At 50.9% G+C, this 17,900-nt stretch overlaps 1 protein-coding gene across 2 annotated transcripts in view; it reads left to right on the forward strand.

The window, feature by feature from the left end:
* LOC110537447 (uncharacterized) overlaps positions 1-15,552 on the forward strand; it is a 41,472-nt gene extending 25,920 nt beyond the window's left edge. For both annotated transcript variants that reach the window (XM_036969205.2, XM_036969203.2), the window contains exons 9-10: positions 14,372-14,552; positions 14,697-15,552. In XM_036969205.2, the coding sequence (XP_036825100.1) occupies positions 14,372-14,552; positions 14,697-14,730 (215 nt within the window). In that variant the 3' untranslated portion in view covers positions 14,731-15,552. The remainder of the gene's footprint in view (positions 1-14,371; positions 14,553-14,696) is intronic.
* The last annotated feature ends 2,348 nt before the right edge of the window (positions 15,553-17,900 follow it).

Raw genomic sequence — 17,900 nt, forward strand, 5'->3', positions numbered from 1 at the left:
CTTCTCACTTGTCTATCTCCTTCTCCACTCCTCCTCTCACCTGTCAATCTCCTTCTCCACTCCTCCTCTCACCTGTCTACCTCCTTCTCCACTCCTCCTCTCACCTGTCTCTTGTCTTCTCCACTCCTCTTCTCACCTGTCAATCTCCTTCTCCACTCCTCCTCTCACCTGTCTACCTCCTTCTCCACTCCTCCTCTCACCTGTCTCTTGTCTTCTCCACTCCTCCTCTCACCTGTCTCTTGTCTTCTCCACTCCTCCTCTCACCTGTCTACCTCCTTCTCCACTCCTCTTCTCACCTGTCTCTTGTCTTCACTCCTCCTCTTCTCACCTGTCTATCTCCTTCTCCACTCTTCCTCTTACCTGTCTCTCTCTTCTCTACTCCTCCTGTCACTTGTCTACCTCCTTCTCCACTCCTCCTCTCACCTGTCTCTCTCTTCTCCACTCCTCCTCTCATCTGTCTCTCCCTTCTCCACTCCTCCTCTCACCTGTCTATCTCCTTCTACACTCCTCCTCTCACCTGTCTCTTGTCTTCTCCACTCCTCTTCTCACTTGTCTATCTCCTTCTCCACTCCTCCTCTCACCTGTCAATCTCCTTCTCCACTCCTCCTCTCACATGTCTCCTCTTCTCCACTCCTTCTCTCATCTGTCTCTTCCGTTCTCCACTCCTCTCACTTGTCTATCTCCTTCTCCACTCCTCCTCTCACCTGTCTCTCTCTTCTCCACTCCTCCTCTCATCTGTCTCTCCCTTCTCCACTCCTCCTCTCACCTGTCTCTCCCTTTCTCCACTCTTCCTCTCACATGTCTCTCTCTTCTCCACTCATCCCCTCACCTATCTCTCCCTTCTCCACTCCTCCCCTCACCTGTCTCTCCCTTCTCAAATCCTCCTCTCAATTGTCTACCTCCTCCTCCACTCCTCCTCTCACCTGTCTCTCTCTTCTCCACTCCTCCTCTCACCTTTATCTCTCTTCTCCACTCCTCCTCTCACCTGTCTATCTCCTTCTCCACTCCTCCTCTCACCTGTCTCTTGTCTTCTCCACTCCTCTTCTCACTTGTCTATCTCCTTCTCCACTCCTCCTCTCACCTGTCAATCTCCTTCTCCACTCCTCCTCTCACCTGTCTACCTCCTTCTCCACTCCTCCTCTCACCTGTCTCTTGTCTTCTCCACTCCTCTTCTCACCTGTCAATCTCCTTCTCCACTCCTCCTCTCACCTGTCTACCTCCTTCTCCACTCCTCCTCTCACCTGTCTCTTGTCTTCTCCACTCCTCCTCTCACCTGTCTCTTGTCTTCTCCACTCCTCCTCTAACTTGTCTACCTCCTTCTCCACTCCTCTTCTCACCTGTCTCTTGTCTTCACTCCTCCTCTTCTCACCTGTCTATCTCCTTCTCCACTCTTCCTCTTACCTGTCTCTCTCTTCTCTACTCCTCCTGTCACTTGTCTACCTCCTTCTCCACTCCTCCTCTCACCTGTCTCTCTCTTCTCCACTCCTCCTCTCATCTGTCTCTCCCTTCTCCACTCCTCCTCTCACCTGTCTATCTCCTTCTACACTCCTCCTCTCACCTGTCTCTTGTCTTCTCCACTCCTCTTCTCACTTGTCTATCTCCTTCTCCACTCCTCCTCTCACCTGTCAATCTCCTTCTCCACTCCTCCTCTCACCTGTCTCCTCTTCTCCACTCCTCCTCTCACCTGTCTCTCCCCTTCTCAACTCCTCTCACTTGCCTCTCCCTTCTCCACTCCTCTTCTCACCTGTCTATCTCCTTCTCCACTCTTCCTCTTACCTGTCTCTCTCTTCTCCACTCCTCCTCTCACCTGTCTCCTCTTCTCCACTCCTTCTCTCATCTGTCTCTTCCGTTCTCCACTCCTCTCACTTGTCTATCTCCTTCTCCACTCTTCCTCTTACCTGTCTCTCTCTACTACACTCCTCCTCTCACCTGTCTCTCCCTTTCTCCACTCTTCCTCTCACATGTCTCTTGTCTTCTCCACTCCTCTTCTCACTTGTCTATCTCCTTCTCCACTCCTCCTCTCACCTGTCAATCTCCTTCTCCACTCCTCCTCTCACCTGTCTACCTCCTTCTCCACTCCTCCTCTCACCTGTCTCTTGTCTTCTCCACTCCTCTTCTCACCTGTCAATCTCCTTCTCCACTCCTCCTCTCACCTGTCTACCTCCTTCTCCACTCCTCCTCTCACCTGTCTCTTGTCTTCTCCACTCCTCCTCTCACCTGTCTCTTGTCTTCTCCACTCCTCCTCTCACCTGTCTACCTCCTTCTCCACTCCTCTTCTCACCTGTCTCTTGTCTTCACTCCTCCTCTTCTCACCTGTCTCTTGTCTTCACTCCTCCTCTTCTCACCTGTCTCTCTCTTCTCCACTCCTCCTCTCACCTGTATCTCTCTTCTCCACTCCTCCTCTCACCTGTCTATCTCCTTCTCCACTCCTCCTCTCACCTGTCTCTTGTCTTCTCCACTCCTCTTCTCACTTGTCTATCTCCTTCTCCACTCCTCCTCTCACCTGTCAATCTCCTTCTCCACTCCTCCTCTCACCTGTCTACCTCCTTCTCCACTCCTCCTCTCACCTGTCTCTTGTCTTCTCCACTCCTCTTCTCACCTGTCAATCTCCTTCTCCACTCCTCCTCTCACCTGTCTACCTCCTTCTCCACTCCTCCTCTCACCTGTCTCTTGTCTTCTCCACTCCTCCTCTCACCTGTCTCTTGTCTTCTCCACTCCTCCTCTCACCTGTCTACCTCCTTCTCCACTCCTCTTCTCACCTGTCTCTTGTCTTCACTCCTCCTCTTCTCACCTGTCTCTTGTCTTCACTCCTCCTCTTCTCACCTGTCTATCTCCTTCTCTACTCCTCTCACCTGTCTCTCTCTTCTCCACTCCTCCTCTCATCTGTCTCTCCCTTCTCCACTCCTCCTTTCACCTGTCTCTCCCCTTCTCCACTCTTCCTCTCACATGTCTCTCTCTTCTCCACTCATCCCCTCACCTATCTCTCCCTTCTCCACTCCTCCCCTCACCTGTCTCTCCCTTCTCAAATCCTCCTCTCAATTGTCTACCTCCTCCTCCACTCCTCCTCTCACCTGTCTCTCTTTTCTCCACTCCTCCTCTCACCTGTATCTCTCTTCTCCACTCCTCCTCTCACCTGTCTATCTCCTTCTCCACTCCTCCTCTCACCTGTCTCTTGTCTTCTCCACTCCTCTTCTCACTTGTCTATCTCCTTCTCCACTCCTCCTCTCACCTGTCAATCTCCTTCTCCACTCCTCCTCTCACCTGTCTACCTCCTTCTCCACTCCTCCTCTCACCTGTCTCTTGTCTTCTCCACTCCTCTTCTCACCTGTCAATCTCCTTCTCCACTCCTCCTCTCACCTGTCTACCTCCTTCTCCACTCCTCCTCTCACCTGTCTCTTGTCTTCTCCACTCCTCCTCTCACCTGTCTCTTGTCTTCTCCACTCCTCCTCTCACCTGTCTACCTCCTTCTCCACTCCTCTTCTCACCTGTCTCTTGTCTTCACTCCTCCTCTTCTCACCTGTCTCTTGTCTTCACTCCTCCTCTTCTCACCTGTCTATCTCCTTCTCCACTCTTCCTCTTACCTGTCTCTCTCTTCTCCACTCCTCCTCTCACATGTCTCCTCTTCTCCACTCCTTCTCTCATCTGTCTCTTCCGTTCTCCACTCCTCTCACTTGTCTATCTCCTTCTCCACTCCTCCTCTCACCTGTCTCTCTCTTCTCCACTCCTCCTCTCATCTGTCTCTCCCTTCTCCACTCCTCCTCTCACCTGTCTCTCCCTTTCTCCACTCTTCCTCTCACATGTCTCTCTCTTCTCCACTCATCCCCTCACCTATCTCTCCCTTCTCCACTCCTCCTCTCACCTGTCTCTCCCTTCTCAAATCCTCCTCTCAATTGTCTACCTCCTCCTCCACTCCTCCTCTCACCTGTCTCTCTCTTCTCCACTCCTCCTCTCACCTTTATCTCTCTTCTCCACTCCTCCTCTCACCTGTTTATCTCCTTCTCCACTCCTCCTCTCACCTGTCTCTTGTCTTCTCCACTCCTCTTCTCACTTGTCTATCTCCTTCTCCACTCCTCCTCTCACCTGTCAATCTCCTTCTCCACTCCTCCTCTCACCTGTCTACCTCCTTCTCCACTCCTCCTCTCACCTGTCTCTTGTCTTCTCCACTCCTCTTCTCACCTGTCAATCTCCTTCTCCACTCCTCCTCTCACCTGTCTACCTCCTTCTCCACTCCTCCTCTCACCTGTCTCTTGTCTTCTCCACTCCTCCTCTCACCTGTCTCTTGTCTTCTCCACTCCTCCTCTCACCTGTCTACCTCCTTCTCCACTCCTCTTCTCACCTGTCTCTTGTCTTCACTCCTCCTCTTCTCACCTGTCTATCTCCTTCTCCACTCTTCCTCTTACCTGTCTCTCTCTTCTCCACTCCTCCTCTCACATGTCTCTCTCTTCTCCACTCCTCCTCTCACTTGCCTCTCCCTTCTCCACTCCTCCTCTCACCTGTCTCTCTCTTCTCCACTCTTCCTCTCACCTGTCTCCTCTTCTGTACTCCTCCTCTCACTTGTCTATCTCCTTCTCCACTCCTCCTCTCACTTGTCTACCTCTTTCTCCACTCCACCTCTCACCTGTCTACCTCCTTCTCCACTCCTCTTCTCACCTGTCTCTCCCTTTCTCCACTCTTCCTCTCGCATGTCTCTCTCTTCTCTACTCCTCCTGTCACTTGTCTACCTCCTTCTCCACTCCTCCTCTCACCTGTCTCTCTCTTCTCCACTCCTCCTCTCATCTGTCTCTCCCTTCTCCACTCCTCCTCTCACCTGTCTATCTCCTTCTACACTCCTCCTCTCACCTGTCAATCTCCTTCTCCACTCCTCCTCTCACCTGTCTACCTCCTTCTCCACTCCTCCTCTCACCTGTCTCTTGTCTTCTCCACTCCTCTTCTCACCTGTCAATCAACTTCTCCACTCCTCCTCTCACCTGTCTACCTCCTTCTCCACTCCTCCTCTCACCTGTCTCTTGTCTTCTCTACTCCTCCTCTCACCTGTCTCTTGTCTTCTCCACTCCTCCTCTCACCTGTCTACCTCCTTCTCCACTCCTCCTCTCACCTGTCTTCCTCCTTCTCCACTCCTCCTCTCACCTGTCTATCTCCTTCTCCACTCCTCCTCTCACCTGTCTCTCTCTTCTCCACTCCTCCTCTCACCTGTCTATCTCCTTCTCCACTCCTCCTCTCACCTGTCTCTTGTCTTCTCCACTCCTCTTCTCACTTGTCTATCTCCTTCTCCACTCCTCCTCTCACCTGTCAATCTCCTTCTCCACTCCTCCTCTCACCTGTCTACCTCCTTCTCCACTCCTCCTCTCACCTGTCTCTTGTCTTCTCCACTCCTCCTCTCACCTGTCAATCTCCTTCTCCACTCCTCCTCTCACCTGTCTACCTCCTTCTCCACTCCTCCTCTCACCTGTCTCTTGTCTTCTCCACTCCTCCTCTCACCTGTCTATCTCCTTCTCCACTCCTCCTCTACCGGTCAATCTCCTTCTCCACTCCTCCTCTTACCGATTTCTCCCTTCTCCACTCCTCCTCTCACCTGTCTACCTCCTTCTCCACTCCTCCTCTCACCTGTCTCTTGTCTTCTCCACTCCTCCTCTCACCTGTCAATCTCCTTCTCCACTCCTCCTCTCACCTGTCTACCTCCTTCTCCACTCCTCCTCTCACCTGTCTCTTGTCTTCTCCACTCCTCCTCTCACCTGTCTATCTCCTTCTCCACTCCTCTTCTCACCTGTCTATCTCCTTCTCCACTCCTCCTCTCACCTGTCTCTCCCTTCTCCACTCCTCCTCTCACCCGTCTATCTCCTTCTCCACTCCTCCTCTCACCTGTCTCTCTTCTACACTCCTCTTCTCACCTGTCTATCTCCTTCTCCACTCCTCCCCTCACCTGTCTCTCCCTTCTCCACTTCTCCTCTCACTTGTCTATCTCCTTCTCCACTCCTCTTCTCACCTGTCTATCTCCTTCTCCACTCCTCCCCTCACCTGTCTCTCCCTTGTCCACTCCTCCTCTCACTTGTCTATCTCCTTCTCCACTCCTCCTCTCACTTGTCTATCTCCTTCTCCACTCCTCCTCTCACTTGTCTATCTCCTTCTCCACTCCTCCTCTCACTTATCTATCTCCTTCTCCACTCCTCCCCTCACCTGTCTCTCCCTTCTCCACTCCTCCTCTCACTTGTCTATCTCCTTCTCCACTCCTCCTCTCACTTGTCTATCTCCTTCTCCACTCCTCCTCTCACTTGTCTATCTCCTTCTCCACTCTTCCTCTTACCTGTCTCTCTATTCTCCACTCCTCCTCTCACCTGTCTCTCCTCTTCTCAACTCCTCTCACTTTCCTCTCCCTTCTCCACTCCTCCTCTCACCTGTCTCTCCTCCACTCCTCCTCTTACATGTCTCCTCTTCTCCACTCCTTCTCTCACCTGTCTCTTCCATTCTACACTCCTCTCACTTGTCTATCTCCTCCACTCTTCCTCTTACCTGTCTCTCTCTTCTCCACTCCTCCTCTCACTTGGTTACCTCCTTCTCCACTCCTCCTCTCACCTGTCTCTCCCTTCTCCACTCCTCCTCTTACCTGTCTCTCTCCTGCTCCACTCCTCCCCTCACCTGTCTCTCCTTTCTCCACTCTTCCTCTTAACTGTCTCTCTCTTCTTCACTCCTCTCACCTCTCTCCTCTTCCCCACTCCTCCTCTCACCTGTCTCGCTCTTCTCCACTCTTCCTCTTACCTGTGTCTCTCTTCTACACTCCTCTTCTCACCTGTCTATCTCCTTCTCCACTCCTCCTCTCACTTGTCTATCTCCTTCTCCACTCCTCCCCTCACGTCTCTCCCTTCTCCACTCCTCCTCTCACTTGTCTATCTCCTTCTCCACTCCTCCTCTCACTTGTCTATCTCCTTCTCCACTCCTCCTCTCACTTGTCTATCTCCTTCTCCACTCCTCCTCTCACTTATCTATCTCCTTCTCCACTCCTCCCCTCACCTGTCTCTCCCTTCTCCACTCCTCCTCTCACTTGTCTATCTCCTTCTCCACTCCTCCTCTCACTTGTCTATCTCCTTCTCCACTCCTCCTCTCACTTGTCTATCTCCTTCTCCACTCTTCCTCTTACCTGTCTCTCTATTCTCCACTCCTCCTCTCACCTGTCTCTCCTCTTCTCAACTCCTCTCACTTTCCTCTCCCTTCTCCACTCCTCCTCTCACCTGTCTCTCCTCCACTCCTCCTCTTACATGTCTCCTCTTCTCCACTCCTTCTCTCACCTGTCTCTTCCATTCTACACTCCTCTCACTTGTCTATCTCCTCCACTCTTCCTCTTACCTGTCTCTCTCTTCTCCACTCCTCCTCTCACTTGGTTACCTCCTTCTCCACTCCTCCTCTCACCTGTCTCTCCCTTCTCCACTCCTCCTCTTACCTGTCTCTCTCCTGCTCCACTCCTCCCCTCACCTGTCTCTCCTTTCTCCACTCTTCCTCTTAACTGTCTCTCTCTTCTTCACTCCTCTCACCTCTCTCCTCTTCCCCACTCCTCCTCTCACCTGTCTCGCTCTTCTCCACTCTTCCTCTTACCTGTGTCTCTCTTCTACACTCCTCTTCTCACCTGTCTATCTCCTTCTCCACTCCTCCTCTCACTTGTCTATCTCCTTCTCCACTCCTCCCCTCACGTCTCTCCCTTCTCCACTCCTCCTCTCACTTGTCTATCTCCTTCTCCACTCCTCCTCTCACCTGTCTCTCCCTTCTCAACTCCTCTCACTTGCTTCTCCCTTCTCCACTCCTCCTCTCACCTGTCTCTCCTCCACTCCTCCTCTCACCTGTCTCCTCTTCTCCACTCCTTCTCTCACCTGTCTCTTCCGTTCTCTACTCCTCTCACTTGTCTATCTCCTCCACTCTTCCTCTTACCTGTCTCTCTCTACTACACTCCTCCTCTCACCTGTCTCTCCCTTTCTCCACTCTTCCTCTCACATGTCTCTCTCTTCTCCACTCATCCCCTCACCTATCTCTCCCTTCTCCACTCCTCCCCTCACCTGTCTCTCCCTTCTCCACTCCTCTTCTCACCTGTCAATGTCCTTCTCCACTCCTCCTCTCACCTGTCTACCTCCTTCTCCACTCCTCCTCTCACCTGTCTCTCTTTTCTCCACTTCTCCTCTCACCTGTCTCTCCCTTCTCCACTCCTCCCCTCACCTCTCTCCCTTCTCCACTCCTCCTCTCACTTGTCTATCTCCTTCTCCACTCCTCCTCTCACCTGTCTATCTCCTTCTCCACTCCTCCCATCACCTGTCTCTCCCTTCTCCACTCCTCCTCTCACTTGTCTATCTCCTTCTCCACTCTTCCTCTTACCTGTCTCTCTGTTCTCCACTCCTCCTCTCACCTGTCTCTCTCTTCTCCACTCCTCCTCTCACCTGTCTCTCTCTTCTCCACTTCTCCTCTCACCTGTCTCTCCCTTCTCCACTCCTCCCCTCACCTCTCTCCCTTCTCCACTCCTCCTCTCACTTGTCTATCTCCTTCTCCACTCCTCCTCTCACCTGTCTATCTCCTTCTCCACTCCTCCCATCACCTGTCTCTCCCTTCTCCACCTCCTCTCACTTGTCTATCTCCTTCTCCACTCCTCCTCTCACCTGTCTCTCCCTTCTCCACTCCTCCTCTCACTTGTCTCTCCTTCTCCACTCTTCCTCTTACCTGTCTCTCTATTCTCCACTCCTCCTCTCACCTCTCTCCCCTTCTCCACTCCTCCTCTCACCTGTCTCTCCTCCACTCCTTCTCTCACCTGTCTCCTTTTCTCCACTCCTTCTCTCACCTGTCTCTTCCGTTCTCCACTCCTCTCACCTGTCTCTCTCTTCTCCACTCCTCCTCTCACCTGTCTCTCTCTTCTCCACTCCTCCTCTCACCTGCCTCTCCCTTCTCCACTCCTCCCCTCACGTGTCTCTCCCTTCTCCACTCCTCCTCTCACTTGTCTATCTCCTTCTCCACTCCTCAACTCACCTGTCTCTCCCTTCTCCACTCCTCCTCTCACTTTTCTATCTCCTTCTCCACTCTTCCTCTTACCTGTCTCTCTATTCTCCACTCCTCCTCTCACCTGTCTCTCCCCTTCTCAACTCCTCTCACTTGCCTCTCCCTTCTCCACTCCTCCTCTCACCTGTCTCTCCTCCACTCCTCCTCTCACCTGTCTTTCTCTACTACACTCCTCCCCTCACCTGTCTCTCCCTTTCTCCACTCTTCCTCTCACATGTCTCTCTCTTCTCCACTCCTCCTCTCACTTGTCTACCTCCTTCTCCACTCCTCCTCTCACCTGTCTCTCTCTTCTCCACTCCTCCTCTCACTTGTCTATCTCCTTCTCCACTCCTCCTCTCACCTGTCTCTTGTCTTCTCCACTCCACTTCTCACTTGTCAATCTCCTTCTCCACTCCTCCTCTCACCTGTCTACCTCCTTCTCCACTCCTCCTCTCACCTGTCTCTTGTCTTCTCCACTCCTCTTCTCACCTGTCAATCTCCTTCTCCACTCCTCCTCTCACCTGTCTACCTCCTTCTCCACTCCTCCTCTCACCTGTCTCTTGTCTTCTCCACTCCTCCTCTCACCTGTCTCTTGTCTTCTCCACTCCTCTTCTCACCTGTCAATCTCCTTCTCCACTCCTCCTCTCACCTGTCTACCTCCTTCTCCACTCCTCCTCTCACCTGTCTCTTGTCTTCTCCACTCCTCTTCTCACCTGTCAATCTCCTGCTCCACTCCTCCTCTCACTTGTCTATCTCCTTCTCCACTCCTCTTCTCACTTGTCTATCTCCTTCTCCACTCCTCCCCTCTCCTGTCTCTCCCTTCTCCTCTCACTTGTCTATCTCCTTCTCCACTCCTCCTCTCACCTGTCCATCCCCTTCTTCACTCTTCCTCTTACCTGTCTCTCCCCTTCTCCACTCCTCCTCTCACCTGTCTCTCCTCCACTCCTCCTCTCACCTGTCTTTCTCTACTACACTCCTCCTCTCACCTGTCTCTCCCTTTCTCCACTCCTCTTCTCACCTGTCAATCTCCTTCTCCACTCCTCCTCTCACCCGTCTACCTCCTTCTCCACTCCTCTCACCTGTCTCTTGTCTTCTCCACTCCTCCTCTCACCTGTCTCTTGTCTTCTCCACTCCTCTTCTCACCTGTCAATCTCCTTCTCCACTCCTCCTCTCACCTGTCTACCTCCTTCTCCACTCCTCTCACCTGTCTCTTGTCTTCTCCACTCCTCTTCTCACCTGTCAATCTCCTTCTCCACTCCTCCTCTCACCTGTCTACCTCCTTCTCCACTCCTCTCACCTGTCTCTTGTCTTCTCCACTCCTCCTCTCACCTGTCTCTTCTCTTTTCCACTCCTCTTCTCACTTGTCTATCTCCTTCTCCACTCCTCCTCTCACCTGTCTACCTCCTTCTCCACTCCTCTCACCTGTCTCTTGTCTTCTCCACTCCTCTTCTCACCTGTCAATCTCCTTCTCCACTCCTCCTCTCACCTGTCTACCTCCTTCTCCACTCCTCTCACCTGTCTCTTGTCTTCTCCACTCCTCCTCTCACCTGTCTCTTCTCTTTTCCACTCCTCTTCTCACTTGTCTATCTCCTTCTCCACTCCTCAACTCACCTGTCTCTCCCTTCTCCACTCCTCCTCTCACTTTTCTATCTCCTTCTCCACTCTTCCTCTTACCTGTCTCTCTATTCTCCACTCCTCCTCTCACCTGTCTCTCCCCTTCTCAACTCCTCTCACTTGCCTCTCCCTTCTCCACTCCTCCTCTCACCTGTCTCTCCTCCACTCCTCCTCTCACCTGTCTTTCTCTACTACACTCCTCCCCTCACCTGTCTCTCTCTTCTCCACTCCTCCTCTCACCTGCCTCTCCCTTCTCCACTCCTCCCCTCTCGTGTCTCTCCCTTCTCCACTCCTCTCACTTGTCTATCTCCTTCTCCACTCCTCAACTCACCTGTCTCTCCCTTCTCCACTCCTCCTCTCACTTTTCTATCTCCTTCTCCACTCTTCCTCTTACCTGTCTCTCTATTCTCCACTCCTCCTCTCACCTGTCTCTCCCCTTCTCAACTCCTCTCACTTGCCTCTCCCTTCTCCACTCCTCCTCTCACCTGTCTCTCCTCCACTCCTCCTCTCACCTGTCTTTCTCTACTACACTCCTCCCCTCACCTGTCTCTCCCTTTCTCCACTCTTCCTCTCACATGTCTCTCTCTTCTCCACTCCTCCTCTCACTTGTCTACCTCCTTCTCCACTCCTCCTCTCACCTGTCTCTCTCTTCTCCACTCCTCCTCTCACCTGTCTCTTGTCTTCTCCACTCCACTTCTCACTTGTCAATCTCCTTCTCCATTCCTCATCTCACCTGTCTACCTCCTTCTCCACTCCTCCTCTCACCTGTCTCTTGTCTTCTCCACTCCTCTTCTCACCTGTCAATCTCCTTCTCCACTCCTCCTCTCACCTGTCTACCTCCTTCTCCACTCCTCCTCTCACCTGTCTCTTGTCTTCTCCACTCCTCCTCTCACCTGTCTCTTGTCTTCTCCACTCCTCTTCTCACCTGTCAATCTCCTTCTCCACTCCTCCTCTCACCTGTCTACCTCCTTCTCCACTCCTCTCACCTGTCTCTTGTCTTCTCCACTCCTCCTCTCACCTGTCTCTTGTCTTCTCCACTCCTCTTCTCACCTGTCAATCTCCTGCTCCACTCCTCCTCTCACCTGTCTACCTCCTTCTCCACTCCTCTCACCTGTCTCTTGTCTTCTCCACTCCTCCTCTCACCTGTCTCTTCTCTTTTCCACTCCTCTTCTCACTTGTCTATCTCCTTCTCCACTCCTCCCCTCTCCTGTCTCTCCCTTCTCCTCTCACTTGTCTATCTCCTTCTCCACTCCTCCTCTCACCTGTCCATCCCCTTCTTCACTCTTCCTCTTACCTGTCTCTCCCCTTCTCCACTCCTCCTCTCACCTGTCTCTCCTCCACTCCTCCTCTCACCTGTCTTTCTCTACTACACTCCTCCTCTCACCTGTCTCTCCCTTTCTCCACTCCTCTTCTCACCTGTCAATCTCCTTCTCCACTCCTCCTCTCACCCGTCTACCTCCTTCTCCACTCCTCTCACCTGTCTCTTGTCTTCTCCACTCCTCCTCTCACCTGTCTCTTGTCTTCTCCACTCCTCTTCTCACCTGTCAATCTCCTTCTCCACTCCTCCTCTCACCTGTCTACCTCCTTCTCCACTCCTCTCACCTGTCTCTTGTCTTCTCCACTCCTCTTCTCACCTGTCAATCTCCTTCTCCACTCCTCCTCTCACCTGTCTACCTCCTTCTCCACTCCTCTCACCTGTCTCTTGTCTTCTCCACTCCTCCTCTCACCTGTCTCTTCTCTTTTTCACTCCTCTTCTCACTTGTCTATCTCCTTCTCCACTCCTCTTCTCACTTGTCTATCTCCTTCTCCACTCCTCAACTCACCTGTCTCTCCCTTCTCCACTCCTCCTCTCACTTTTCTATCTCCTTCTCCACTCTTCCTCTTACCTGTCTCTCTATTCTCCACTCCTCCTCTCACCTGTCTCTCCCCTTCTCAACTCCTCTCACTTGCCTCTCCCTTCTCCACTCCTCCTCTCACCTGTCTCTCCTCCACTCCTCCTCTCACCTGTCTTTCTCTACTACACTCCTCCCCTCACCTGTCTCTCCCTTTCTCCACTCTTCCTCTCACATGTCTCTCTCTTCTCCACTCCTCCTCTCACTTGTCTACCTCCTTCACCACTCCTCCTCTCACCTGTCTCTCTCTTCTCCACTCCTCCTCTCATCTGTCTCTCCCTTCTCCACTCCTCCCCTCACCTATCTCTCCCTTCTCCACTCCTCCTCTCACCTGTCTCTCTCTTCTCCACTCCTCCTCTCACTTGTCTATCTCCTTCTCCACTCCTCCTCTCACCTGTCTCTTGTCTTCTCCACTCCACTTCTCACTTGTCAATCTCCTTCTCCACTCCTCCTCTCACCTGTCTACCTCCTTCTCCACTCCTCCTCTCACCTGTCTCTTGTCTTCACTCCTCTTCTCACCTGTCAGTCTCCTTCTCCACTCCTCCTCTCACCTGTCTACCTCCTTCTCCACTCCTCCTCTCACCTGTCTCTTGTCTTCTCCACTCCTCCTCTCACCTGTCTCTTGTCTTCTCCACTCCTCTTCTCACCTGTCAATCTCCTTCTCCACTCCTCCTCTCACCTGTCTACCTCCTTCTCCACTCCTCTCACCTGTCTCTTGTCTTCTCCACTCCTCCTCTCACCTGTCTCTTGTCTTCTCCACTCCTCTTCTCACCTGTCAATCTCCTTCTCCACTCCTCCTCTCACCTGTCTACCTCCTTCTCCACTCCTCTCACCTGTCTCTTGTCTTCTCCACTCCTCTTCTCACCTGTCAATCTCCTTCTCCACTCCTCCTCTCACCTGTCTACCTCCTTCTCCACTCCTCTCACCTGTCTCTTGTCTTCTCCACTCCTCCTCTCACCTGTCTCTTCTCTTTTCCACTCCTCTTCTCACTTGTCTATCTCCTTCTCCACTCCTCTTCTCACTTGTCTATCTCCTTCTCCACTCCTCCCCTCACCTGTCTCTCCCTTCTCCTCTCACTTGTCTATCTCCTTCTCCACTCCTCCTCTCACCTGTCTATCCCCTTCTTCACTCTTCCTCTTACCTGTCTCTCCCTTCTCCACTCCTCCTCTCACCTGTCTCTCCTCCACTCCTCCTCTCACCTGTCTTTCTCTACTACACTCCTCCTCTCACCTGTCTCTCCCTTTCTCCACTCTTCCTCTCACATGTCTCTCTCTTCTCCACTCCTCCTCTCACTTGTCTACCTCCTTCTCCACTCCTCCTCTCACCTGTATCTCTCTTCTCCACTCCTTCTCTCATCTGTCTCTCCCTTCTCCACTCCTCCCCTCACCTATCTCTCCCTTCTCCACTCCTCCTCTCACCTGTCTCTCTCTTCTCCACTCCTCCTCTCACTTGTCTATCTCCTTCTCCACTCCTCCTCTCACCTGTCTCTTGTCTTCTCCACTCCTCTTCTCACTTGTCAATCTCCTTCTCCACTCCTCCTCTCACCTGTCTACCTCCTTCTCCACTCCTCCTCTCACCTGTCTCTTGTCTTCTCCACTCCTCTTCTCACCTGTCAATCTCCTTCTCCACTCCTCCTCTCACCTGTCTACCTCCTTCTCCAATCCTCCTCTCACCTGTCTCTCCCCTTCTCCACTCCTCTCACTTGTCTCTCTCCCTTTTCCACTCCTCCTCTCACCTGTCTCTCTCTTCTCCACTCCTCCTCTCACCTGTCTCCTCTTCTCCACACCTCCTCTTACCTGTCTCCTCTTCTCACCTGGCTCTGCTCTTCTCCCTTTCCTCTTCCCTTTTCTTTCCCCCTCCAGGAGCTCCGTTCCGTGAGCTGCCCCAGCCCTCCTCTCTGACAGGTTCCATGTCAGCGGCCCACCAGCTCCAGGCCATGCAGCAGGCCCAGAGCGCAGAGCTGCAGATCCAGAGACTGGCCCTGGAACAGCAGTGGATCCACCACCACCACCATCACTCCCTCACCCAGGACGAGTACTACAGGTAGCCTACTAATGGGACCAGGGGAGCTGGGTGGGGTGTGGGGAGACTGTGTCTGGTAGAGGTGAGGGAGAGAGCGAGAGAGAGAGAGTGTGTGTGTGTATCATCCCTGACCCTGTCTCATACAGTATCTTCTCTCTTCCTCAGCCACTTAAAGAAGGAAAGCGACAAGACCCTGTAAGGGAGGAAACAGAGAGGGGGAACAAGCCCACGGAAGACAAAGAAATATCTGCAAAGGAAGAAGAAAACACCAAAACAGAAGCACTAAGAACATTGAAGGAAGCATCAAACCATAGGAACCTGAGGAGAAATGAACTGATTGGGAAACCAGATGACAAAAGGGAGAGAGGGATGAGAGGAGTGAAAACGTTGCTCACAGTCTGTGTTGTCTGTACTATACCATAGCCCCAGACTCTGGGCGCATCACAGCGTATGTGTTTCAACTCCACTTTTGTATTGTGCCCTGTACAGTATACTAGGTGGGAGCAGCAATATAATGCAGTACAGTCTGGTGTAAATGACCTTATGCCAGGAAGAATGTGTACATGAGGCTCTCTTTTATGTCATTGCATGTAGCTAGGCGCTTATTCTGAACTGGTTGAACTCCTGGTTGTATTTTTAGAGATCGCCCTCTCTTTCCTAACGAACGGGTGGTGTATGAGTATGCATGAGACCAGCGATTAAGAAGTGTCATATTATGTTAACGATTAGTTGTATTGTTATTATTATTCATGTCTGTTTGTTGATAATTGTATAATTCTATATACATATTATTTGTATTGTTATTTTATTACATTTTCATGGTATGGCGGTTTCTTTAGTTTTTTTTATTGTGAAACGAGATGCAAATGAAGGAAAAAGACAGAAGATAAACTACATCACTTTTGGGGGGAAATATGTGGGTCTCTGACGTGGTTGTGTACAGTATGTTCTCTCCTCTCTCTCTCTACACAAACACGTGCATCTCTGTCTTGGTGTTTAAATAAAACACACATAAAACATACAGTACTAGTCAAAAGTTTGGACTCACCTAATCATTCAAGGGTTTTTCTTTATTTGTACTATTTTCTACATTGTAGAATAATAGTGAAGACATCAAAACTATGAAATAACACATATGGAATCATGTAGTAACCAACAGCAGCCAATAAGTGCTCAGCATATGTGGTGAACTCCTTTAAGGCAAAGCATTCCAGATTAAGCTGGTTGAGAGAATGCCAAGTGTACAAAGCAGTCATCAAGGAAAAGGGTGGCTACTTTGTAGAAATCTAAAATATATTTTGATTTGTTTAACACTTTTTTGGTTACTACATGATTTCATGTTTTATTTCATAGTTTTGATGTCTTCACTATTTTTCTACAATGTAGAAAATATTTTTAAAATAAAGATAAAAACTCTTGAATGACTAGGTGTGTTCAAACTTTTGACTGTTACTTTATATCAAATTCCTCTCTTCTCCCTCACCCCACCTTTCCCTCCCTCCCTCTCTCTCTCCTTCCCTCTTCTCTCCCTCCTTCACTCTCCCTTCTCATCTTTCCCTTCCTCTCTCCCTCCCTCCTTCTCTCCTCCTGCCCTCTTCCTCTCTCTCCTTCCCTCTCACCCCACCTTTCCCTTTCTCCCTCTCTCTTCTCCTCTCCTCATCTCTCTCCTCTCATCTTTCCCTCTCCTCTCTCCCATCTCCCCTCCCTCTCTCTTCCCCTCTCCTCTCGTCTATCCCTCCCTGTCTCCTTCCTTCTCATCTCTCCTACACTCTCCCCCTCTCCTCTCCCCCACCCTCTCTCCTTCCCTTTCCTCCCTCTCTCTCTCTGGGCGAGTGTAGCTAATAGGAGACATGTATGGGATGAGTGTGAAACATGAAAGTTGTGTAGCACCAGTGAGCACCATCCCTGTACAGCCAACATTCCAGACCCCACTGTAAAAGAAAGAAGGTAACTAATAGGAGGAGCTGGAAGCGTATGATTTATCGATGCAGTTAGAAGCTTAGGGCTGAATTTTTTTGTAGGCTAAATGTGACAAATGCCTCTGCTGTTTAGATTACATGCTCCTATACTTTGTTTTAATAATGTTTCAATCACAGAGGCAACTTCATCCTCTTCATACAGTACATGTGATGGTGTGACTTACGATTCCCTCTTTATACCAAGTGAAGTTAAAACCATCCAGTATTTACATGGTAATTGCATATGCAGCTGGACAGTGTGTTAACATGCTACGGTCTGACTGTTCACATAAAACTGTTTTACTTTGATCTCTATTTACAGTTAGGAACTGACAGTGTGGGTCTTTGCCTTATAGTCTGTTCATAGCGCTGTATAGTCAGCCATGTTGCCATTCAGAACAGCTACTGTACTCTGCATTAACCATAGGAATAACATGCATTCAACAAGAGTTCATTAGTAGTAAAGAAGTAAACAGAGGTATATTCGTGTCACAAGTGCTATTAGCCTTCTCCTGCCCTAATGTTGAGCGGAGATATTCCATGGTAAGTTGGTTGTGTGGCGTTTAAAGTCACCTTAGATAAGTATGTCGGCAGCATTCTGTATTGCAGCATCTACAGGACGATCCTGACATTCCATTCTGATGACATCACATCAGGGAGATATTCTTAGAGCCATCCTTCACCAGTGCGAGTGAGAAGGATGACGTCAAAGACAGAAATAGGTTGCATAGAGTAAATAGATGTCATGGCCTGTCCATCATTGCAGCTTGGGAAACACACAGAAGTTCTGCCAAACAAATTGTTACAGTGTAATTACCATTTTATCATGTAATTTCTAAGTAAATTGACATTTCTGTACCAGGCTTCCCTCGGCTTTCAATCAGGCAAGACTTTCTGTCAATGGTGCTGTCTGTTCTACTGGTAAGTGAACTATTTCTGTGATCACAGAGCCATGGACTGACTGACAGGCTGCCTTGATTATATAATAATTGGAGTCACAGGCGTTTCAATGTTTCTTGTTTTTGCCAATCTGGTGAAGTATTCTCAGTGTCAGTCAAAGGGGGAGGGCTCAGGCTGCATGACACTGAAATCGAATAACTACTCCCTTAGTCGTAGGAAAACACACAACCCTCACTCATCCACTCACACAAGCTGAGAAATATGCTGACATGGTGCTCCATGTAATTAAGAACACAGACTCACTTGCACGTGCGCACACATAAAAACACACACACACACAGAGCGTCTTGAGAGAACCCGGAAGGCGACCAACACTACCTCCCAGACCAGCGACAGACACACATACCAGCGACAGGCACACATACCAGCGACAGGCAGACATACCAGCGACAGGCACACATACCAGCGACAGGCAGACAGACCAGCGACAGACACATACCAGCGACAGACA

This window comes from Oncorhynchus mykiss, chromosome 3 (assembly GCF_057628025.1).
Source record: "Oncorhynchus mykiss isolate SJ-2025 chromosome 3, ASM5762802v1, whole genome shotgun sequence".
Classification (NCBI taxonomy): Eukaryota; Metazoa; Chordata; class Actinopteri; order Salmoniformes; family Salmonidae; genus Oncorhynchus; species Oncorhynchus mykiss.